The sequence below is a fragment of the Mobula hypostoma genome, chromosome 12, assembly GCF_963921235.1.
Source record: "Mobula hypostoma chromosome 12, sMobHyp1.1, whole genome shotgun sequence".
NCBI lineage: Eukaryota > Metazoa > Chordata > Chondrichthyes > Myliobatiformes > Myliobatidae > Mobula > Mobula hypostoma.
The window spans coordinates 9,024,653-9,049,936 of record NC_086108.1 but is presented as its reverse complement, the minus strand read 5'-3'; the positions used below and the strand labels follow the sequence as shown (position 1 = coordinate 9,049,936).

Below are 25,284 nucleotides of genomic sequence, written 5' to 3'. Positions count from 1 at the left end.
TCTCTGGTTGAATGTACTCCTGTGCCCACCCAGTACATTATGTAGTCGATGGGAGACATTGTCCAAGATGGCATGCAACTTGGACAGCATCCTCTTTTCAGACACCACCGTCAGAGAGTCCAGTTCCATCCCCACAACATCACTGGCCTTACGAATGAGTTTGTTGATTCTGTTGGTGTCTGCTACCCTCAGCCTGCTGCCCCAGCACACAACAGCAAACATGATAGTACTGGCCACCACAGACTCGAGGAACATCCTCAGCATCGTCCGGCAGATGTTAAAGAACCTCAGTCTCCTCAGGAAGTAGAGACGGCTCTGACCCTTCTTGTAGACAGCCTCAGTGTTCCTTGACCAGTCCAGTTTATTGTCAATTCGTATCCCCAGGTATTTGTAATCCTCCACCATGTCCACGCTGACCCCCTGGATGGAAACAGGAGTCACTGGTACCTCAGCTCTCCTCAGGTCTACCACCAGCTCCTTAGTCTTTTTCACATTAAGCTGCAGATAATTCTGCTCACACCATGTGACAGAGTTTCCTACCGTAGCCCTACTGTACCTCTTTCGTCATAGCAGCAGTGAGAAGAGAGCATGTCCTGGATGCTGTGGGTCCTTGGTGACACCGCTCCATCATCGTGGGGCCTCACAATCCAGGTTTCAGTTTGATTTTCTCGTCCACTGCCTGGACGGATCCTCAATTCCGTCCACGCCGAAATATCCATCCGTTTCAGTCTTATCCATTCAGCCCTCAGTGGGGAGAATCCCAAGGGTTCCCTACCTCTGGTCTCAGTCCTGTTGGATCTGGTGATTTCTGATCCGCAGATTCTTTTAGGAGTCCGAGAATGAGTTGAAAACTTGTTGCTTCACAATCACTTACTGAAAGCTTAAAACAAAGATACAGAACACATGAATCTAAAGAACTAAGAACAGAGAGAACTAAGATGGCAATTTTTGCAGGAACAGACACTTTGATACTGAGTGAGGCAAATTCCTGAGATAAGGGCGGGGCTATTGGAAGATAAACATCTACACCTGTGTAACATTCAGCCAATGAAAAAAATAGAAGGTGATGAAATGTCATATTGTGTTTCCACCAGTAGGTGGAGTCCAACACCACATATTGTGAAACATGCAGGTTAGAGTATGTTAGTAAAACTACAGATTCAGTCTTGCTCAAAAAAAATCATTAATACTCAATTAAAAACATAAACAACTGATTCCAACAGTCCCTTTATCCCGTGAGAAGGGACTCGCTGACCTGAAGCATTAACTCATACCAGAGAGGAAGCTAGGAATTGTAGAGTGGTGGGATGACCTGGCAACCCAGGACCTGATGCTCGCTGTGCAGCAACCTTGGGCCACTGCTATTCAGTATTCCCTATCAACTCCCTGTGAGTTCCCTCCACCAAAGGCCCGAGCAAATGTCTACAGATTATGGTGGAGAGTATTTTGACTGGTTACATCACTGTCTGGTATGGAGGGGCCACTGCGCGGGATCAGAAAGAGCTGCAGAGAGTTGTTGACTCAGCCAGCTCCACCAGGGGCACTAGCCTCCCCACCACTGAGGGCATCGTCAAAAGGGGATACCTCAAGGAGGTAGCATCGATCAGTAAGAACCCTCACCACCCAGAATGTGCTCTCTTCTCATTACTACCGTCAGAGAAGAGGTACAGGAGCCTGAAGGCACACTCCTAATTTTTTTAGGAACAGCTTCTTCCCTACCAGCATTAGATTTCTGAACAGCCCATGAGCACATGAACACTATCTCACTATTACTCCTCTTTGCACTATTTGTTAATTTTATTGTTGTGAGTTACAGTAATATTTTTGTCTTGCACGGAACTGCTGCCACAAAAACAACAAATTTGATGACATACAGTATTGCACAAAAGTCTTAAGTGTATATATATATATATATATAGAAAAACTAGGGTGCCGAGCAGGACTGTATTTGTCAACGTGGAGCAGTGAGCGAGTTTGTGCATCTGGTGGGAGCAAAGGATGCTGGGAATGGTGAGGGTGGAGTGCCACGGGACAGGTGGCAGAGAAGGAGTGCCAGGGGCAGGAGTGGTGCGGATGTAGACTCACCCAGCCCTGAGACACCAGGCAAGGTCATTTGATTCCAAGCAATTGGTTTATTGTTCATTATAGAAAGTCTCTCTGGTGCTTCCCGCTCCTTCCCCTCTCCTTTCCCCTTTTTCCCAACACGATTCCCCTCTCCCTGCCCACTTCACACTCTCAGCCCACAATAGGGTCCCAAAGCAGAATCAGGTTTATCATCACTGGCATGTCATGGAATTTGTTTTTCTTTTTTTGCGGCAGAGATACAGAACAATACACAGAATTACTACAGTACTGTGCAAAGGTTCTAGGCACCCTAGCTATATGTACGTACCTAAGACTTGTGCATAGTACTATATGTCAGTGGCAATAAACCTGATTCTGACTACTGACGTGGTTGGGCATTGAACTGTTTGCTTTTCTTCACAGATGGAGAGTAAATTAGGAGGATTGAAGACAGCAGCGTCTCTTCAGCCGGCAAAGGAGTCTGTGTAAGTGGCACCCTACCTCAGCGAGTGGCAGCCAGAAACCACAAAGAAAATTCTCTTTCCTGATGGATCCAGTGGCTCTCGAATCGCGTCCTCCTGCCCCACCTCTTGGCACTGTGAACTTGTACAAACAAGTCCTTCGCCCCATCCACAGCGGGGAGCATTTCCTGGTGGCCACCTATTTTCATTCCAATCCCCATTCCCATTCCGACATGTCTGTCCATGACCTCCTGTACTGCCATGATGAGCCCACTGTCAGGATGGAGAACTTCTCTGTTCGGGTAGCCTCCAACCTGATGGCATGAACTGTTTTCTTCAATTCCAGTCACTTCACCACCCCCCACTTCACTTCTCTCACTTCCCATTATGGCTCCCCTCTCGCCCCTTCTCTTCCGTTTACCTGCCTTTTACCTCCCTCTGGTTCCCGTCCTCCTTCCCTTTCTCTCATGGTCCACTCTCTTCTCCTACCAGATCCCTCCTTCAGCCCTTTATCTTTTCCACATCTCACCTCCCAGCTTCTCACTTCATTGCCTTCCCAACCCACCTACCTTCCCTCTCGCCTAAGACCTCCATCTTGTTATTCTGCCTTCTGCCCCTCCCCTTTCCGGTCCTGATGAGGGGTCTCGGCCCAAAATGTCAACTCATTATTCCTCTCGATAGAGGCTGCCTGGCCTGCTGAGTTCCTCCGGCACTTTGTGGGTGCAGGGGCTCGGGTGTTAGTTAACGGGAGCTCTGCAGCGCTGGGAATGCGTTCTGTCCTGTTCAGAAGGAGGTGGGGAGTTTGCTGTCAGGTAGAGGGGGAGAAGACACTTCCCCTGCCAGCCATTTGGAATCGGGTTCTTCTCTGATGGAAATCCCAACCACCCACCTTCCCCCTCACCTGACTTCACCTGTACCCTGCCAGCTTGCACTCATTGAACCCCCCCCCCCCACCAACTTCTTATTCTGGCTCTGTCCCCCTTTGCCCTTTCCTTCCCAGTCGTGACGAAGGGTCTCGGCCCAAAATATCAACTGTTTATTCCCCTCCACAGATGCTGCCTGACCTGTGAGTTCCTCTGGCATTTTGTGTGTGTCTGTCTGTCTGTCACACTGGTGCACAGCAAGATCCCACAAGCATGCAATGCGACAAAACAGCTGCAAGAGATTCTGCAGCTGAGGGAATGCGTACGCACACATTCACACACCTCAGTTATTTAATTATTGAGATACCGTGTGCAATAGGCCCTTCCAGCCCTTCACGCCACGCCACCCAGCAATCCCCCATTTAACCCTAGCCTGATCACAGACAATTTACAATGCCCTGTTAACCTACCAACTGGCTTTGGACTGTGGGAGGAAACCGCAGCACCTGGTGGAAACCCACGTGGTCACGTGGAGAACGTACCCAGTCCTTACAGGCAACGGCAGGAATTGAACCCCTGGTTGCGGGGACTGTAAAGTGTTGTGCTGGAGGAGTTCAGCAGGTCAGGCAGCATCTATGGAGGGGAATAAACAGTCGACATATCGGGCTGAGACCCTCCATCAGGGATTAGAAGCCAGTTTAAGAAGGAACTTGTGTGTCTGGGTGAAATATTCGTGCCAGTGAGTTAGGGGCATTTAAAAACACACAGAACTCCAGCAGAATGTTAGAGGTGTAAACAGAAGCAGATTTTACCAGGAATGCTCAGAAGGTCAGGCAGCGTATGTGGGGAGAGAATCTGAGTAAATCTCAACCGATCAATGACCCTTCATCACAGAGATGAAAAGACAAGTTCCACTCACCCACCTACCCTCTCACCTGTCAGCTGGGACTCTTTCCTCTCCCACCCCTTCAGCCACCTTATTCTGGCTTCTGACCTCTTCATTTCCTGTCCTGATGAAGGTTCTTGGCCTGAAACATTGTCTGTTCACTCCTCTCCACAGATGCTGCCTGATCTGCTGAGTTCCTCCAGTATTTCGTGCGTCCTCCCCGTCACGTTCCCATCACCTCCTCCAGGTTCCCTCCTCCTTCCCCTTTCTCCCATTCTCCTCTCCTCCTCCTTCAGCCCGTTACCTGTCACCTCCCAGCAAAATGTTGACTGTTTATTCCTCTCCAAGGACCTGCTGAGTTCCTCCAGCATCTTGTTTAGCAGTATGCAGTTTTCAGTTCAGTAGTGGGACACTTCACTGGTGGAGGTGTTAACAAAAGCCCTGGAGAACTGGCAAACCATTCTGCCCTGTTCAGTGGAAGCTGGGGAGCTAGTTGAAGTGTTGTGAGTCCTGTCAGGTAGAGGGAGCGAATACACTTCCTCTCCTGGCCATTTGGGATCAGTATTTCCTTCATGGAAGTCCCACGCACCTACCTTCCCCCTCATCTGGCATTTCAGGATGTATATTGTATACATTTCTCTGACATTAAATTTGACCTTTGAACCTATCACCTGCCAGCTTGTCCTCTCCCTCCAGCCACCTTATTCTGGCTTCTCCCCCGCTTCCTTTCCAGTCCTGATGAAGGATCTCGGCCTGAATCGTTGACTGTTTACTCGTCTCCCTGGATGCTGCCTGACCTGCTGAGTTCCTTCAGCTGTGTGTCTGTGTCTGTGTTGCTCAAGGTTTCCAGCATCTGCAGAATCTCTTGTGTCTTGGACAGGCTGGGCTTGTTATTTTCCTGGAATCAAGATGGCTGAGGGGTGACCTGATTAGACGTATGTAAAATCATAAGAGACTTCTGACAGTGTAGATTGTCAGAATCCATTTCTCGTTCAGGATTAAAAACAAGAGGGTTAAGTTAAGAGGAAGGAGTTTTGAAGGAGACAGGTGGGGGAAAAGAGAGTTCCTGAACTCGCTGCCAGAGGAGGTGGTGGTATCAGTTTTGGGCGCCACAGTAGTGTGACTTAGTGTGACCTGTTGCAGCTCGGGGCATCGAGCTTGGAGTTCGGTTCCGACACTGCCTGTAAGAAGTTTGTACATCCTTCCCGTGACTGCGTCTGGGTTTCCTCCAGGTGCTCCGGTTTCCTCCCACAGTCCAAAGACGTTTCAGGGAGTAGGTTAATTGGTCATTGTATGTTGTCCTCTGTGGTTAGGCTAGGGTTGAATGGGTTCGTTTTCTTGCTGGTGTGGCTCATGAGCCAGAAGGGTCTGTTCTGCACCGTATCTCGGAATAAAACATAGGCACAGTCAATGCGTTCAAAAGGCATTTAGACAGACACTTCAACAGACAAGGAATGGGCAGATATAGTCCTAATGTCGGCACATGGAATCAGATGGGATGGTCAAAAAGATAGGCTGAAGGGCCTGTTTCTGTGCCTCTGGGCAGCTGAGTCTACATGGAGATTGGGCTGATGAGGTAGAATGAAGGGCTTCCGGGTCTTCTGATGTACGAGCAAGAACCCCAGGGTGATTAGACACTGACAACCATTGAAGAAGGCTATTTGGTTCCTTTGCTCTATGCTGGTGTTCCTGCCACACCAGCACCCACCCTTCTCCAAGTTTTCCCACATTTTCCTCACCCTGGGAAAGGTGATCCCATGGAATTCCTGATGGTGTTATATTTGGGCTCCTATTTCTGCTCTGCTATCCTGAATCAACATTCCTATGCCCTCGTTACAGGCTCCTGGACCGACTGCGAATGGATCAGGACACGGTTCTCCAGCCGGACTACAAGTCCCCCTTCCGATCTTACCAGGACATGGTCCACAGGCTTCTGCCATACCACCTGTACCAGGGAACGTTACCCTCTGTGGAAGAACACAGGAAAGGTAATGCCACAGTGATTTCTTCCTCAAAAGCCCCCATATCCTCATTCGGGGATCGGAGGTGGAGAGGGTCAGTAACTTTAAATTCCTTGGTGTTACCATAAAGAGGAAACTGTCCTGGGACCGGTCCATAAGTATCTTCATAAAAAGTCACAGCAGCCCCTCTACTTTCTTAGAAGTTTTGCACAGATTCGGCATGTCATCTAAAAGTTTGACAAACTTCTGTAGGTGCAGAGTGGAGGGTGTATTGACTGGTAGCATCATGGTCTGGTATGGAAACACCAATGCCCAGGAATGGAAAAGTTCTACAGGAAGTGGTGTATTGAGCCCAGTCCACCACAGGCAAAGCCCTCCTCACTACTGAGAACATCTGTAATGAGCACTGCCACCAGAAAGAGGCACCTATCATCAGGGACCCTGACCATCCAGACCATGCTCTCTTCTCACTACCATCAGGAAGGAAGCACAGGAGCCTCAGGTCCCACACCACTAGGTTCAGGAACAGTTATTACCCCACAACCATCAGGCTCCTGAACCAGTGTGGATAACTTCACTCACCACGATGAGCCTCAGGTCCCACACCACCAGGTTCAGGAACAGTTATTACCCCACAACCATCAGGCTCCTGAACCAGTGTGGATAACTTCACTCACCTCAACTCTGAACTGATTCCACAACCTACAGACTCACTTTCAAGGAGTCCATAACTCATGTTCTCAGTATTATTTTTTTTGTATTTGCGCAGTTTGGCTTCTTTTGCACATTGGAGGTTTGGATTCAGGTTTATTTATCACACGTACATCAAAACATTCAATGAACTGCATCGTTTGTGTCAATGACCAACACAACCTAATGGTGAACCATGGGCAGCCCACAAGTGTCACCACACGAGCTGGTGCCAACGTAGCATGCCCATAATGCTTGGCAGAACAACACAGAACACGACAAGTAACTAACTCTGTTCCTCCCTCCCACCCACTACAAAATCAACTGCGCACTGACAATGTCTCCTTGTACGGTGACAAAACATTTGCAAGTAAATTGCCAAGTTCAGAGATCAACTCAACTCAACTCAACCATCAACCACCTAAGCTTCGCATCTTCTGAATTATTCCCGAACAGACCTCTGTGTAATGTTTCATAAATTCAATAGTATTTCTTTATTTTCCTGTAAATGCCTGCAAGGAAATGAATCTCACGTTTAAGAGTAAATTTATTTTCAAAGTACATTCGTGTCACCATATTCTACCTTGAGATTCATTTTCTTACAGGCATTCACAGTGGAACAGAAATACAATAGAATCAATGAAAAACTACACACAAAGACTGACAAAAAACAATGTGCAAAAGAAGACAAACTGCAAATTAAATAAGTTAAAAATATTACTAAGTGTTATTTACAAAATAACTGCGAATAAAAAGTAAGTGCTACAGCACACAAATATAAAAGTGCTGAGACAGTACAATATGGGTGCAATACTGCTTAGCGCTGTGATGTGAGGTTCAGCAGGGTCACAGGCTCAGGGAAGAAGCTCCTCCTGTGCCTGCTGGTGCGGGAGCGGAGGCTCCTGTAGCGCCTACCGGATGGGAGGAGAGTAAAAAGTCCATGGTTAGGGTGAGATGCATCGTTGATAATGCTTTTCGCCCCGCCCAGGCAGCGTTTATGGTAGATGTTCTCAGTGGTGGGCGATTGGGTGCTGGGCAGTTTTCACCACACACTGGAGTGCTTTGCGGTCCGATACAGGACAACTGCCCTACCACACTGAGATGCAGTTGGTGAGTATGCTCTCAATGGTACAGCGGTATCCTGGGACAGAGGTGAGCTTTCTTGACGCTCCGCAGGAAATAAAGACGCTGTTGCGCCTTTTTGATCAGGATGGAGGAGTTCAGGGACCAGGTGAGATCCTCGGAAATGTGGACACCAAAGAATTTGAAGCTTGATACACGCTCCACTACAGCTCTGTTGATGTACATGGGGACGAGAGTGTGGCTCCTAGCATGCCTGAAGTCCACAATGATCTCCTTGGTCTTCTGGGTGTTAAGGGCCAGGTTGTTGTCAGCACATCATGCGGCCAGGTGCTGGACCTCGTCCCTGTAGGCCGTTTCATCATCCCTTCTGATCAGATCAGCCACCGTGGTGTCATCTGCGAACTTGATTATGGAGTTAGAACCATGTACAGGAGCACAGTCACGGTTGAAAAGGGAGTACAGAAGAGGGCTCAGCACACAGCGTTGAGGCACGCCGGTGTTCAGGGGAGAGTGGAGGAGGAGAGGTTGTCTAACTTAACTGATTGGGGTCTGTTAGTCAGAAAGTCCAAGGTCCAATTGCAGAGGGATGAGCTGATACCAAGCTGGAGAAGTTTGGCGATCAGCTTGGAGGGGATCACAGTATTGAATGCTGAACTGAAGTCAATGAGCAGCATTCTGACGTAAGCGTTGGGGCTGTCAGGGTGGGTCAGGGCAGAGTGAAGTGCCATGGAGATGGTGTCCTCTGTTGACCTGTTGGTGCGATAGGCAAATTGATGGGGGTCCAGGGTAGTGGGCAGACAGGATTTCAGGTGTGATAGAACCAGTCTCTCAAAGCACTTTGCAATGATGGGGGTGAGTGCAGCTGGGTCTTTATGTCTTTTTCACTGATTACAAGCACTGCTGGTTCAAAGATTCAAAGGTTCATTTATTATCAAAGTATGTATGCAGAATACAACTCTGAGATTTGTCTTCTCCAGATAGCCACAAGATACAGAAAAACCACAGAAGTAGTTGAAAGAAATACAATTCCCCCTGCACAAAAAGAAAAAAACAAAATAAAAATTCACAAACCCCAAACTCCCCCAACCCCCTCCCGCACAAAATCACAGATCACTGACATGCAACAAGATCATCAAACCACAAACCCCCAGCCAGCCAAACGGCAACAAGCAAGAATGGGTGAGAACACGAGGAAAAAAAACGTAGAACTGACAGAGGCCAATATGAACGACAGTTAGTAGTTCGTCTCTGAACTTCTTGTGGCAGCTCATTCTTGCATTTCTCTTCTGGAGTTTTCTCGGGGACAGCAGAGTGCTAGCTCACGAGATCAAACCTCAGACCGTAAGTCGCAGGCTCCAACAACTTCAAAAAAAAATTAAGATAAAAAGAATAAGTAGACGACATAGAAGAGGATTGATTATCTGGAAGCTGTTGCCCGAGAAATTGATCGCTGGCACCATCTTGGCCAGTTATCAAGGACATTGAGTACTGCTGGACTTGTTGCGCACCGTGTTACAGTCTGCTTCAGCCATCCAGAGAAGAAGGCTTCAGAGGTGATGTGGGTGATTGTCTTGGCTGTTTTTGTTGTGTTTACAAGACACTGTTGGACATTGCAATGCAGAATACTACAAGTCCAATCCATTGGCTTTACTTTGGTTGTAGCACGGACCAGGCCTTCATTCATGGATCAGGGTCACCTGTTCTGGCTGCCGGGGAAGGAGATGCCGGAGCTCGATGTGTGCTGCTGGATTCCGTGGTGTACTGGGGCTGGCAGCTTCTATCGGTGCTGTCCTCCAGTGTTGGCTCGGTGAAAGACAGGCTGGAACTGCTGCAGGCTAGCTCTTGCAGAAATGTGGCTCCAGGGCAAAATCCATGCATCACTAACCTACAGGGTGTGACACTCGGAGACTTGGGCTCCATTATTATTATTATGGTTTTTTGTGGCTGTTTTTCTGCTATCATAATTATATGTGTTGTATGTGCCTTGTGCTGGGTGTGGCTGTCGTTTCTGTGTTTGCACCTTGGCCCCCGGAGAGCATTTTTTTTCATTTGGCTGTGTTCATGTGTATGGTTGAACGACAATTAAACAAACTCGAACTTGATTTTGAATGGATTGTAATGAAGGGAACTGTGTTAACGTTAGAAGGAAGGGCAGGATGATTTAAATGGCGAAAAATTGCAACAAGCTGAAACAGGAATTTGGGTCCTTGTGCATGAAGCTCAGAAGCTGGCACACGTACAGAAGGTTGTAGAAAGGTTGATGCAATGTTGGACCTAATTTAAGGAATTAGATGTCTTGTTGCAACTGTACAAGGCACCAGGAGACAGCACCGATAGTAATGTGAACAATTTGTTGATGACACAAAGTTTGGAGGTGTTGTGGATAGTGTGGAGGGCTGTCAAAGGTTACAGCGGGACATTGATAGGATGCAAAAATGGGCTGAGAACTGGCAAATGGTGGTCAACCCAGATAAGTGTGAGGTGGTTCATTTTGGTAGGTCAAATATGATGACAGAATATAGTATTAATGGTAAGACTCTTGGCAGTGTGGAGGATCAGAGGGATCTTGGGGTCTGAGTCCATAGGACACTCAAAGCTGCTGCACAGGTTGACTCTGCGGTTAAGAAAGCATACAGTGCATTGGCCTTCATCAATCGTAGGATTGAGTTTAGGAGTCGAGAGGTAATGTTGCAGCTATATTGGACCTGGTCAGACCCCACTTGGAGTACTGTGCTCAGTTCTGGTCGGCTCACTATAGGAAGGATGTGGAAGCCATAGAAAGGGTGCAGAGGAGACTTACGAGGATGTTGCCTGGATTGGGGAGCCTGTCTTATGAGAATAGGTTGATTGAATTCGGCCTTTTTTATTCGGAGCGATGGGGAATGAGAGGTGACCTGATAGAGGTGTATAAGATGATGAGAGGCATTGATTGTGTGGATAGTCAGAGGCTTTTTCCCAGAGCAGAAATGGCTAGCATGAGAAGGCACAGTTTTAAGGTGCTTGGAAGTAAGTACAGAGGAGATGTCAGGGTTAAGTTTTTTTACGCAGAGAGTGGTGAGTACGTGGAATTTGCTGCTGGTGACAGTGGTGGAGGCAGATATGATAGGGTCTTTTAAGAGACTCCAGGACAGATATATGGAGCTCAGAAAAATGGAGGGCTATGGGTAACCCTAGGTAATTTCTCAGGTAGAGACATGTTCAGCACAGCTTTGTGGGCTGAAGGGCCTGTATTGTGCTGTAGGTTTTCTATGTTTCTGTTTCTAATTTTGGCCGCCCTTTTAAAGCAAAGTTGTTATTTCATTGTTTGGGGCATTTCAGTTGGATAATTCCAGGTATCAAGAGATAGTCCATCAAGAAAAGCTTGGGATCCGACTCATAGATGAATGAGAGGTGACCTGATTGAAATGTAAAGGGCTAAAAACAATAAATATGGAGAGGATGTTTAAGTTCAAGTTTAATTCTCATTCAACCGTACATGCACGCCCATGAATACAGCCAAATGAAACAGCGTCCCTCTGGAGTCAAGATACAAAACGCCATCCCAACAGTCACACACAGTGCCAAGCACATACAAGATAACAGTAAACATATAGCGACACTGAAATAATATAATATAGTCTCTGAGTGTCATGACCTGTAGATTGATGGTGTATGGGTTTTGCCAGCAACAAGCCCGCAGCAGGCTGCCGGTGAATGCAATCCAAAGTTTAAAGGCCATTTTATTGTCAAAGAATGTGTTAATGATACAACCTTGAGATTCATCTCCTTACAGGCAGCCACAAAGCAAGAAACCTGAAAGAATCCAATTTATAAAGGAGACCCAAAACCCAATGCGCAGAGAGGAAAAAAAACAAATCAAATCATGCAAACAATAAAGCTGGCAGCAGCATTCAGAATGAAATTGAGTCGATGGACCTGAAGGTGGAGTGGGCCCATTGTCTCAGCCTCAGTCCATCACACAGGGGCAAATCGCGGACACGAATCCCGCAGCAGCCAGGGCATGGCGTGCCTCGGCGACGAGGACAGCGGAGTTAAACGAACTGGCTCGACCCTTGCCTCCAGTCCCGACACTTTGCCTTTTCAGTCCGCCTGGCCTGGCACTTAAACTGTTCTAGCACCGGGTGGACCTTTCCGAGTCGGCGTTGCACTTCGATGGATCGAGCCTTGCTCGTGGTTTAGGTGGGCGGGCTCTGCGGCAACTTTGCTTCAGCTTTTCTCCACTCCGCGTGCTCCAGCTAAATCTCCAATTCCAACTCCAACTCGTCTTCTCCTAGAACATGTCTCGACCTCACTCTGACTCTGCCTCCAAACCGCACGCTTTGACCCTCGGATAGGCCTGGCCTTCACTCGCCTCCTCATTGTTTGCGGTGGTCATTTACCAAGATTTTCCACATAAAAAGTGTTGTTAATAGAGTATTTAGTTGAATTTCTTGTATGTAATCAACATACCTTGAACATTAATAAGGAGCCACCCATTTAAGACTAATGTGAGCTAGAATATCTCTGAAAATTGTGAGGACCTCAAACTCCTTGCCCCAAAGACTAGAGAGGACAGAGATCTCAGAATATCCAAGTGTGAAGTGAATAGACTTCTCATCGGGGTTTTGGGGAATGAGGTGGCAGGTGGGCCACAGAAATCTCAGATCGGCTGCAATCCTGTTGATGGTGGAGTGGGCTCAAGGCACTGAGTGGCCTGTTGGTCCTCGCGAGCTTGTGGTTGTGATGGTAGTCTTGCCTGGGAATACTTTGGGTTGGGTTGATTCTATATCTGGTGGGAGGGCAGCAGGAGGCTGTTGTGGTTAAATAGCTAACTGCAGGCCTGAGTGACTGAGGCAAAAGCCTTTAGGCCTGGAGGTGGGTGGGTGTGTGTGAAAGGGGCTCGTTTTGCTGTTGTCTGGTTTGTGTTGTTCTTCGTGCTTGGGTTCTTCTGCCAAGCACTGTGGGTATGCTCTGGCACCATGTCAGGCTCTGTGGTAGAGATGAGGAGGGGAGGTGTTGTGGAATTGGTATTTTTCTTGTAGTTTAAAATTCCTGTGTTTGTTTGTATTTTTATACAATCATCTACTGTTTCAGAGCTGAGGCTGTTGCTCCGCTCCAGCTGCTCTGGGCTTCGTGTCTGAGGATTCACTACTTGCTTATTTGTATTGTTTCCACGGTTCGGTTTTTTCTCTCTCTCTCTGCACATTGGGTGTTTGACGGTTTTTTTAATGGGTTCTTTTGGACTTCTTTGTTTTGTGGCTGCCTGTACGGAGATAAATCTCAAGGTTGTAGAATCTATACATACTTTGATAATGAATGTCCTTTAAACTTTGAACTATATACATGTTCGGGTGGCAGGGTGGAGATGTATCTCTACCAAAGGAGGTATAAGGTGCTCTTTCCTTCCACTAATCTGCAGGTCACCCTGGGGCAAGGTATAGCACCCCCACCCCCTTCTATCTGTTGCACCTGTTACTACACTGCATTGTAAACATTTTAAACCACTTTTATAAAGCGGTTTACATTGTTAGTGCATGCTGGCATTCATGTATTCCATATCTGTATTCCAACCTCTAACATTTTTTAATATAATTCTTTATTATTGTTGAATCAGGTAGCTGGGTGGAGATACATCTCCAGCAAAGGAGGTGTAAGACACTCCTTCCCTTTGCTAGCCTACAGGTCACCCTTGGGCAAGGTGTAGCACTTGCTTAGCGCCCCCCCCCCCCCGGAATCAGGGCCACATGAGGCCATGGGAGCAGGTGGTGGATGGTCGTATGAGCAGCCGGTGCAGATCACAAGTCCTGGTTATGTGACCACTGACGCCAGGCAGACAATCTCTGAAGAGTATTGATAATGGCCAGGGTCACCCGTCTTGTAAAGACACTGCCCAGAAGAAGGCAGTGGCAAACCACTTCTGTAGAAAAATTTGCCAAGAACAATCATGGTCACTGAAAGCCCATGATCGCCCACATTGTACGACATGGCACAAGATGATATACATGTAATTGTTCAGTGAATTTTCCAGCAATTACGATATAATTCCTTCTGTATTTTCCTGGAAGCTTCTTAGTTTTCAGTAGCAGTTGTCAACCAGCTGAAATCTGTCTACTTGATATCATTGGAATTTGGGTTATCTCCGATCTGAGTATCAAAGCACCATGACTGCACTTTTCTTTGTCTTTTCTTTGTTTGTCGGCTTCGCTTTCTTTGTTCATTATTTGTTCTTGTAACACTTAATAAAATTGCTTAGCAAAAGGTTTTGTGTCTCAATCTTGACTCCCAATAAGACTTTGGATCGTGAAATTATCGGGATCCAAAGGTGTGATTGGCAGGGATATGCTCTCAGCATCCCTCTCCTCACCTTCATTTTCAAGTTGGGAGTGTCTGTCAAGGTCGCCTGTTATTGCCCCTTGAGAAGGGGCAGGGTGTAAGCTGCCTTCTTGAACCAATGCTGTTGGGGAGGGAGTTCCTGTCTTTTCACATGATAAGATATGGGAGCAGAATTAGGCCATTAGGTCCATTGCCATTTCATCATGGCTGATCCATTTTCTCTCTCAGCCCCAATCTCCTGCCTTCTCCCTGTATCCCTTCATGCTCTGACTAATCAAGAACCTATTAACCTCTGCCTTCAATACACCCAATGACCTAGCCTACACAGCCATCTGTGGCAGTGAATTCACAGACTCTCTGGCTAAAGAAAATCCATTCTATCGAGGCCTGTCAAACATTCAGTAGCCCTCATTCTTCTGAATTCCAGTTACTTGAGGCCTAGAGCCATCAAAATACTCTTCATATGACAAGCCTTTCAATCCCAGAATCATTGCCAAGAACCTTCTTTGAACTCTCTCCATTGTCAGCACATCTTTTCTGAAATAAGAGGTCTAAAACTGTTCACAATATTCCAAATGAGGCCTTGCCAGTGTTTTATAAAGCTTCAACATTACATCCTTGCTTTTATATTCTAGTCCTCTTGAAATGAATGCTAACATCGCACCACTGACTCAACCTTTAGGGAACTTAACTTTTCGAACCAGTAATGATGACAGGACTCAAACTACAAAAGTTTAAGTTCAAAGTACACATATATCACCATTAACTACCTTAAGATTCTTATTTTGAGGACATTTACGACGGAACAAAGAAATACAATAGAATCAGTGAAAAACTACACACAAAGTCTGACAAAGAACCAATGTGCAAAAGAAGACAAACTGTGCAAATAAAATAATTAATCATAAATAAATATCTAAATAGATAGTTAAGAATCTGAGAACATGAGTTGTCGAGTCATTGAAAGTGAGTCTGTAGGTTGTGGAATCAGTTCTGTTGAGGTGGGTGAAGTTATCCACACTGGTTCAGGAGCCTGATGGTTGAGGGGTAATAAATGTTCCTGAACCTGGTGGTCTGGGACCTGAGGCTCATTGTGGTGAGTGAAGTTATCCACACTGGTTCAGGAGCCTGATGGTTGTGGGGTAATAAATGTTCCTGAACCTGGTGGTGTGGGACCTGAGGCTCATTGTGGTGAGTGAAGTTATCCACACTGGTTCAGGAGCCTGATGGTTGTGGGGTAATAACTGTTCCTGAACCTGGTGGTGTGGGACCTGAGGCTCATTGTGGTGAGTGAAGTTATCCACACTGGTTCAGGAGCCTGATGGTTGAGGGGTAATAAATGTTCCTGAACCTGGTGGTGTGGGACCTGAGGCTCATTGTGGTGAGTGAAGTTATCCACACTGGTTCAGGAGCCTGATGGTTGTAGGGTAATAACCATTCCTGAAGCTGGTGGTGTGGGACCTGAGGCTCATTGTGGTGAGTGAAGTTATCCACACTGGTTCAGGAGCCTGATGGTTGAGGGCGTAATAACTGTTCCTGAACCTGGTGGTGTGGGACCTGAGGCTCATTGTGGTGAGTGAAGTTATCCACACTGGTTCAGTGGAAGTTTTGGGAGGTTTGTGAGATTCTAACCAAAACTAAAATGCTTTCATTGTATTTACGTGATGTGAATTTGTTTCTTTTCCTTTCAGTGGACGAGGAGTTTGAGGCGGTTTCGACCCAGTTATTGAAAAGAACCCAGGCGATGCTACACAAATACAGGATGCTGCTCTTCGAGGAGGCCAGGGTAACACCTTCTACTTCTACCATGTGGAAGCCTTCCGTGGCAGTGGTGGGGTGCGCAGATGTTCCCGTCCGTTACTGGGGAGGGGTTGGAAGGTAATTAGGTGCAATGCACACAGCGTGCTGGAGGAATCAGCAGGTCAGGCAGCATCTATGGAGGGGGAATAAGCAGTTGACATTTTGGGCCAAGGCCTTCCATCAGGTAATTAGGTGTCCCATCTGAACGTCCTGGGAACCCAGCCCAGAATAATGAAGTTCAGGGGAACACACACAAAATGCTGGAGGAACACAGCAGGTGAGGCACCCATTTATAGAAAGGAATAAACTGGCAATATTTTGGGCCGGGAACCTTCATCAGGGATGCAGGTTGGTGTGAGCCTGGTTCCAATCTGAAGCAACCATGGTTGTGGTTCACTGTTTGTGGCTGAAATTTCACCGGTGCAGGGAATGGAGGTCTGCAGGGGGATCCTTAAACCTAAAGACACCCTTGTGGCTTGAGACCCGGACTTGGTATCCAGGCTGGAAGCAGATTTGAGAGGCATTCCTAATGTTTATCAGAGTGGTGCTGATCAAAGAGGAACATTCAATAAATGGAAAATGTTTGCTAAAATAGCAGGATAGCATTGTCATGAGTAATTGGAGAATCAACGTGATGAAGCAAGCAGGGATTGTCCTGATGAAGGGTCTTGGCCAGAAACATCGACTGTTTATTCCTGTCCATAGACGCTGCCTGACCTGCTGAGTTCCTCCAGCATTTTGTGTGTGTTGCTCTAGATTTCCAGCATCTGCAGAATCTTTTAAGGTAGGGGTTTGTGCACTGGTGTCTTTGCAGAATGTCCCAGAGCACTGTGTTAAACAGTAAAGTGGAATCTCTTGTTGTGTTCCACCAAGAGGACAACAACCTTGTTGTAGTGTTTGGAAGCTTGCATGCCTCGGTGACCCGGAGGGCCACTGTATGTTGGCTGGAGTCAGGCCTTGATGCTGTGGCTCTCTCTTCCATAGAACATAGCACAGCACACAATGTTGTACCGGCCCTCAAACCCTGCCTCCCATATAACCCCCCAACTTAAATTCCTCCATATACCTGTCTAGTAGTTTCTTAAATTTCACTAGTGTATCCGCCTGCACCACTGACTCAGGCAGTGCATTCCACGCACCAACCACTCTCTGAGTAAAGAACTTTCCTCTAATGTCCCCCTTGAACTTCCCACCCCTTACCTTAAAGCCATGTTCTCTTGTATTGAGCAGTTGTGCCCTGGGAAAGAGGCGCTGGCTATCCACTCTATCTATTCCACTTACTATCTTGTACACCTCTATCATATCTCCTCTCATCCTCCTCCTCTCCAAAGAGTAAAGCCCGAGCTCCCTTAATCTCTGATCATAATCCATACTCTCTAAACCAGGCAGCATCCTGGTAGATCTCCTTTGTACGTTTTCCAATGCTTCCACATCCTTCCTATAGTGAGGTGACCAGAACTGGACACAGTACTCCAAGTGTGGCCTAACCAGAGTTTTATAGAGCTGCATCATTACCTCACGACTCTTAACCTCTATCCCTCGACTTATGAAAGCTAACACCCCATAAGCTTTCTTAACTACCCATGCCAAACAGGTCAAAGGGTAGAGACCAGACTAAGAGTGGTCCACTGGTCCTTCAGTTCGGGTGTTCAGCTCAGGGCTTACAACCCTGACTGGTCAAACAAAATTGTTACGGAAACAGCAGTGAAGAATCCTTCTACATCTGAGTGTAATGGTATCCCTGAGTCTCCACCCGGGACTTGCATGACTGACAGGAGTGAAAACCGAGAGGAAGCTACTGACATGATGAAGGAAGCCCTGAACACCGCCGGAGATGGGGGACCTTCATTGCTCCCTAAACACCAGCAACGTAACAGGCAGCAAGTCTGCTGTGATGACGGCTGGTTGATGCACAGAAATCACCCACCAGTGGGGAACCTAGTTTCATGATGCTGGATAAAAGATTAATGCTGGATAAGAGATCCCTCCTGATTGTCAAAGCACTGCCTTGGGAGTTAGTGTCTCAACTGCAAGAGAAGGCCTCAGGCAGCAGTCCTTGAAGTACTGCAGTGCAACATCTGTGGTTTCTGCAGTGGGACAAGAGGAAAAGTGAGATCACAGGTCAGAGCTGATAGTTCGGTGCTGGGACATGGGGAAAAGGGAGCTCCCATAGGTCAGAGCTGATATTTCTGAGGTGGGATATGGGGGAAAGTGAGATCACAGGTCAGAGCTGATAGTTCTGAGGTGGGATATGGGGGAAAGTGAGATCACAGGTCAGAGCTGATATTTCTGAGGTGGGATATGGGGGAAAGTGAGATCACAGGTCAGAGCTGATAGTTCTGAGGTGGGATATGGGGGAAAGTGAGATCACAGGTCAGAGCAGATATTTCTGAGGTAGGACATGGGGGAAAGTGAGATCACAGGTCAGAGCTGATATTTCTGAGGTAAGACATGGGGGAAAGTGAGATCACAGGTCAGAGCTGATATTTCTGAGGTGGGATATGGGGGAAAGTGAGATCACAGGTCAGAGCTGATAGTTCTGAGGTGGGATATGGGGGAAAGTGAGATCACAGGTCAGAGCAGATATTTCTGAGGTAGGACATGGGGGAAAGTGAGATCACAGGTCAGAGCTGATATTTCTGAGGTAAGACATGGGGGAAAGTGAGATCACAGGTCAGAGCTGATATTTCTGAGGTGGGATATGGGGGAAAGTGAGATCACAGGTCAGAGCTGATAGTTCTGAGGTGGGATATGGGGGAAAGTGAGATCACAGGTCAGAGCAGATATTTCTGAGGTAGGACATGGGGGAAAGTGAGATCACAGGTCAGAGCTGATATTTCTGAGGTGGGATATGGGGGAAAGTGAGATCACAGGTCACAGCTGATATTTCTGAGGTGGGATATAGGGGAAAGTGAGATCACAGGTCAGAGCTGATAGTTCTGAGATGGGACATGGGGGAAAGGGAGCTCCCACAGGTCAGAGATGATAGTTCTGTGGTGGGACATGGAGAAAAATGAGCTCCCACAGGTCAGAGCTGATAGTTCTGAGGTGGGATATGGGGGAAAGTCAGATCACAGGTCAGTGCTGATAGTTCTGGGTGACGGTCCTTCCACAAACATCTCACCCTTTTTACTTCAGGGTTATGCTGGTGTTGACTGACTGAATCTTTTGATTTATCCTTTACATCTTCCAAACTTGCCAAGTTTTCCATTGTCCAGGATAGAGGCGCTTATAGTTAGAACAAACAACACTACAGGCCCTTCGACCCAGAATATTGTTTTGTCCTTTTAACCTACTCCAAAATCAATCTAACCCTTCCCTCCTACATAACCCTGCATTTTCTATCATCCGTGTGCCTGTCCAAGAATCTCTTAAATGTTCCTTGTTGGATCTCTACCAACCTGCAGAATCGAACACGCAGCACAGTACAGGCCACTCAGTCCACAATGTTGTGCCGACATTTTAGCTCACTCCAAGATCAATATAACCCTTCCTTCCTACATAGACCTCACATTTTCTTTTATCCTTGTACCGATCTAAGTGTTTCTTAAATGTCTCAAATGCCTCTGCCTCTCACCACCCCTGGCAGGGCGTGCCATGCACCCACCACTCTCTGTGTAAAGGACCCACCTCTGACGTGGCAGGCACTAACATGAGTGAGGAATCTGCCAGACCTGTGCCAGGCACAGAGCTGGGTCAGTCTCAGTAAAGGCTCAGGTGGGGTTGGTCGCATGGCCCCGTGGATCTCCATCATTCGGGACCAGGACAGCAGCAGCTCGGGAGATTTGCTCTGCTGGACCTGAGTTGACACGGATCTCAGTACTCACACAGTCCCTATGTTACGCCAGAGAGCAGGGGGGTGGGGGGAATAAAATAACATGTACCCCTGGCCAGTCTATTTCTAAAAAGATGAGCTCTGCCTGGAACATGGGTGCAGGGGGGGATATCGGGTTGTGAAGTCTGGAAAAATAAGGGGTGTTTTTTCCCTTCCACCACCACCCCCCCCCCCCAGCACACCCTTGGGGTTGTGTTGGTTGTTAACACAAATGAAGCATTTCACTCTGTGTTTCGAGGGGAGGGGCTGTACTGGACGGATGTTGGGTATTGAACTTAGCCAGGTGACTGACCTTTCAGTGGGCGAGCAGTTAGGGAACAGTGACCACAACTCCTTAACTTTCAGGATAGGTACAGATAAGGATAGGTATGGTCCTTGCAGGAGAGTCTTAAATTAGGATAGGGCAACTTACGAGGGCATTAGGCAGGAACTGAGGAGAGTTCATTGGAAACACCTGCTTTTCAGTGAAGTCCACATCAGACATGTGGAGGGTGTTTAAAGACCAATTGCACAGAGTACAGGAAAGACATGTTTCTGTTAGAAGAAAGGACAGGGATGGAAAGTTAAGAGAACCTTGGATGTCCAAAGCGGTGATGAATTCAGTCAAGAAAGAAAAGGAAAAGTAAAATTATGTAAAGCTTCAGAAGTTGGGATCAAACGGAGCACATGAGGATTATAAAGAAACCAGAAAAGAGCTTGAGAAGTTTTGAGGGAATGTGCTATCACGAGAGGCTGGATAAACTTGGTTTATTTTCTCTGGAGCGGCGGAGACTGAGAGCTAATCTGATAGAGGTTTGTAAGACTATGCTGGAGTAGACAAGGAGCATCTGTTTCCCGGGATAGGAATGTCTAATACCAGAGGGCGTGCATTGAAGGTGAGAGGGGGTAGGTTCCAGGGGGATGTGAGGGTTAATTTTTTACTCAGAGAGTGGTGGATGTTTGGAATATGCTGCCTGGTACAGTGGTAGAGCCAAATACATTAGAGGCTTTTAAAAGACATCTGATAGGCACGTGGATATAGGAAGACGGAGGAACACGGTTGTAGGTAGGAGAGATTAGTGTTTGTTTTTGTTTTATTTGCTTCTTAGCTGGTTCGGCAAAACATTGTGGGCTAAAGGGCCTGTTCTTGTGCAGTATGTTCTAGTGATAAATCTGAATCTGGGGGGGGGGGGGGGGGTTGGTGAGCTAGTTGTCCTGGACTGGAGGGTCACACAATCAGGTGGAGTCTGAGAGTGTGGGGACGGGCCGCTTTGGACGGAGAGGAGGAGCGATTCCTTCCGATTACAGCGCTACCTACCTCATGGGTGCTGAACAGGGTGGGGGGGAGGCAGTGATCTAGAACCCTGGGCAGAAAGTGGTTAAAATTGGAGGGAAGCATTAGTATGGAGCCTGGTTCGGAGTGGGGAGGGGCTGTGCTCTGATCTGCAGCACTGCTGGGGAGGACAGACAGTGGACACCAGTGGAAAAGGTGTCCCTTTAGGACAGAGATGAGGTGGAATTTCTTTAGCCAGAGAGTGGTGAATCATTGCTAGAGACATTTGTGGGGCCAAGTCATTGAGTATATTTAAAGCGGAGGTTGCCAGGTTTTTTTTTATTAGTGAGGGTATCAAAGGTTACAGGGGAGCAGGCAGGAGAATTGAGAGGGTTAATAAATCAGCCAAACGGACTAATTCTGCTCCTGTCTCTTGTGGGTCTTCTGAATTTCCAGAGGCTGAGTCCCTCGGCGGAGATGGTGATGATAGACAGGATGTTCATCCAGGAAGAGAAAACATCCCTCTCCACGGATAAGCAGTTGGCGAAGGAGAAACCTGGTAAGATGTGTGACCGTGGCGATCGTGTGATCTTTGGCCGCTCCCTCTGACCTAGCCGACCCAGAGTTGACCACTCTGGAACATCTCGGTCGGAGTCGAGCACTGAAAGGATCTCGGGGTGGGGGGGACCTGGCCATTGCCCAGTGGTGACAGTTGCTGGGTCAGGGGGACGTGACAGCACAGAAACTGGCCTTTCGACCCATCCACTCAGTGCCAGAGTATAATTCTGCCTAACCCCATCAACGTCGCGTTCAAGGAATTATGGACCTGTATTCCAAGATCCCTCTGCTTTACCCCACTTCCCTGCCTTCCCACTCACCGTGGAAGTCCTACCCTGGTTGGTCCTCCCAAAGTGCAACTCCTCACACCTGTCTGCATTGCATTCCACCAGCCCATTTTTTACAGATCCTGCCGCAAGCCATGATCATTTTACTCACTGTCTACTACACCCCCAATCTTGGTGTCATCCACAAATTTGCTGATCCAGCTTACCACGTTATTGTCCGGATTGTTGGTATAGATGACAAGCAACAACAGACCCAGCACCGAATCTTGCGGCACACCACTAGTCACAGGCCTCCGGTCAGAGAGGCAACCATCTACTACCAGTCTCTGGCTTCTCCCACTAAGCCAGTGTCTAATCCAGTTTACTACCTCATCATGAATACCAGCAGTTCCAGATGTGAAGACAGAATCTCAGCTGTTCACAGCAGGGTCGGCCGGCTGGCAGAAGTAGCGTATTTGACACGTTCAGAGCCTCAGATAAAGTCCCTCCTTCCTCAGCTAATTCACCTCCCCCCCCCCACCCCCCACAGTTTACAAATATTCATCCTGTTCTTTTTCCAAAGACTCTGTGGGTTACAGGGGCGGCACGTGAGCATAATGCTATTAAGGCGCCAGTGATCGGGGTTCAATTCCTGCCGCTGTCTGTGAGAAACTTGTATGTTCTCCCCGTGACCGTGTGGGTTTCCTCCGGGTGCTCTGGTTTCCTCCCGCAGTCCAAAAGCATACGGGTTAGCGGGTTAATTGGTCATATGGGTGTAATGCTATGTTGGCACAAGGTATTTCATTCAATGCACTCCTGACAAATCAGTTTATTCATTTATTTATGAAGGTACAGTGCAGAATCAGCCTTCTAGCCCTTGAGCCACACCATCCAACAATCCCCTGATTTAACCCTGGTCTAATCACTGGACAATTCACCTACCAACTGGTAGGTCTGAACTGGGGGAGGAAACCAGAGCACCCGGAGGAAACCCACGCGGTCACGGGGTGAACGTACAAACTCCTTACAGACAGCGGTGGGAATTGAACCCGGGTCGCTGGTTTTGTAAAGCGTTGTGCTAACCTACGTTACAGTGCCCCCCTAGAAACTACATCTTGAATTCACTTCTCAAACTGAAGAAGAATTGAGGGGTGCTCCAGTTCCCTCCCACAGTCCAAAGGCATGTGGATTAGGGCTAGCGAGTTGTGGGGTGGGCACGCTACATTGGCACCAAACTGCTTTGGTCGTTGGCGCGGAACTATGTTTTGATGTACGTGCGACCAATTGAGCAAATCTACTCTTCTGATAGAATGTGTTGGTCTCCCCTCTCGCGGTAGAAGGAGTGACATCTCTCTCTCCCTTGCTATTGTGAGAGAGAGAACCTGAGGCATGTCAAAGTGCTGGGTTATGGATTGTAGATTTTGATACACCTAGGTCATGGTCTCTTATGGGGGCTTTGCCATTGCTTGCTTGAAGGTGGTGGGAGGGGCTGATGCTTCCTGCTGGAATGGGGGGGGGTTGATGTTTTGCTGCTTGAGGGGGAGGGGTTTGGGGTTCTGACGTTTTTCTGTCATGCATTCTTTGAAATTTTCATATGTTTTGTGAATGTCTGTGAAGAGTAAGAGTTTCATGCTGGATACTGTACATTCTCTGATATTAAACAGAACTATTGAATTTTAAAATCCACATGATGAGGGAGGAGGGGGGTGAGTTTTAAAAGAAAATATAAATTGTCCGAAGAGTAACTTGCCTTTTTTATTCTCCCTCTCCCCCAACCACCACTTTAGATGAATATGTGGCCTCTTCGTCCAGATCGCACAATCTTACTACCTCTTCATCTCCGCCCCTCTGCACCACGACAGCCTCGCTGGAAGCCCCCCGGCTTCCGTCTGTGCAGAGCGCTACGCCCCTGCACCCCACCAAGCTGGTGATCAAGCACGCGGGGGGCTCTCCCTCGGTGTCGTGGGCACGGGTCCCGCCCCCACAGGACGGGGACGACGACACCCTGCGAGCTCGCAGCCGGCCGCCCCCCATCAAGACCTACGAGGCAAGGAGCCGCATCGGCTTGAAGCTGAAGATCAAGCAGGAGGCCGGGCTGAGCAAGGTGGTGCACAACACGGCGCTGGACCCCGTGCACCAGCCCGGCAGCGCTGTCACCCCTGGGACCGAGTGTCCAGCGGCCACGGCGCGCCAGATGAATGGGAGCCTGGAGCACTCCTCCCCGTCACCCACCTCAGCCAGCCTCTGCAAGCTGCCGTCCAGGAGGAGCCCTCGGGAAGGTGGGACGCCTCTCCCCTCTGACCGGACTGCGGCAGACCCCTCACCACCGCCGCCGGTGGCTCCCCCGAAGCCGGAGGACAGCAGGAGGGAGGGCCCGCCCAGGGGAGAGGCGCCGGCCAGGAGCGTGATCGCCAGCTGTAAGCCCAGGACTGCCCGGGGGAGCAGGCCAGAGTCAGACAGCAGAAAGTCTCGGACGCACACGCATCCTCCCCCGCCCGCCGTGACTTCTGCCGGTGCCCAGCCGGAGGAGCTCCCTGGGGGGAAGGCAACAGACGGCATGGGCGGGCTGGCTGGCGTCGAGGGAGAGCTGGTACGTGGCATTCTGAAAGCGGAGCCCCCCGACGGCTCCTGGGAGCTCGCCCTCCCACCCCCCAAGAGGACCAAGTCAGAGTCGTTAGACATGGACAACGCCAGCTTCTCCAGCGACAGCCCTCAGGACGACACCCTGACCGAACACTTGCAGAGCGCCATCGACAGCATCCTGAACCTGCGGCAGCCACAGTCGTCTCTTGCTCAGAACCCCGTCTCGTCTCCCTACCCCTCCTCGGAGATGAACTCCTCACCCTTCTCCCCCGCCCCGCACCCCGACAGCTACCTTGCCCCCAATCGCAACGGAGGCCTCGGAGCGAGGACTTACACCAGATGACTCCGGCCAGCAACCCCTCCCATTGCTGGTATGTCAGCCGAGCTGTGCCAAGCGCAGTGCATTACAGAGATGGTATCCCTTTATGTGAACCTACCTTTGTGGTATTACATAAACACTGCATCCACGAGAACAGATCCTGCTCAATGCGGCCTTCAGGCAATTTTTAACATGAGCAAAAGATGCAGTGACGAACCTCTGGTGAGATGCCCGACTCTTGTTGAGGCTAACGCCTTTTACAGCAGGTTGGTTGGAGATCGTGCCGGTGACATTTTGGCAAGAGGTAACCTAAAGGTGTGGGACATGAAGGGGGATGATTTCAAACAGCTA

General features: G+C 48.4%; 1 protein-coding gene across 7 annotated transcripts in view; it reads left to right on the top strand.

Annotated features, from left to right (window-relative positions):
* Positions 1-24,960, top strand: part of LOC134354606 (BRD4-interacting chromatin-remodeling complex-associated protein-like) — a 168,575-nt gene extending 143,615 nt beyond the window's left edge. For all 7 annotated transcript variants that reach the window (XM_063063609.1, XM_063063608.1, XM_063063607.1 and 4 more), the window contains 5 exons: positions 2,488-2,549; positions 6,114-6,262; positions 16,012-16,106; positions 21,664-21,766; positions 23,819-24,960. In XM_063063609.1, coding sequence (XP_062919679.1) covers positions 2,488-2,549; positions 6,114-6,262; positions 16,012-16,106; positions 21,664-21,766; positions 23,819-24,957 — 1,548 coding nt within the window. In that variant the 3' untranslated portion in view covers positions 24,958-24,960. The remainder of the gene's footprint in view (positions 1-2,487; positions 2,550-6,113; positions 6,263-16,011; positions 16,107-21,663; positions 21,767-23,818) is intronic.
* The last annotated feature ends 324 nt before the right edge of the window (positions 24,961-25,284 follow it).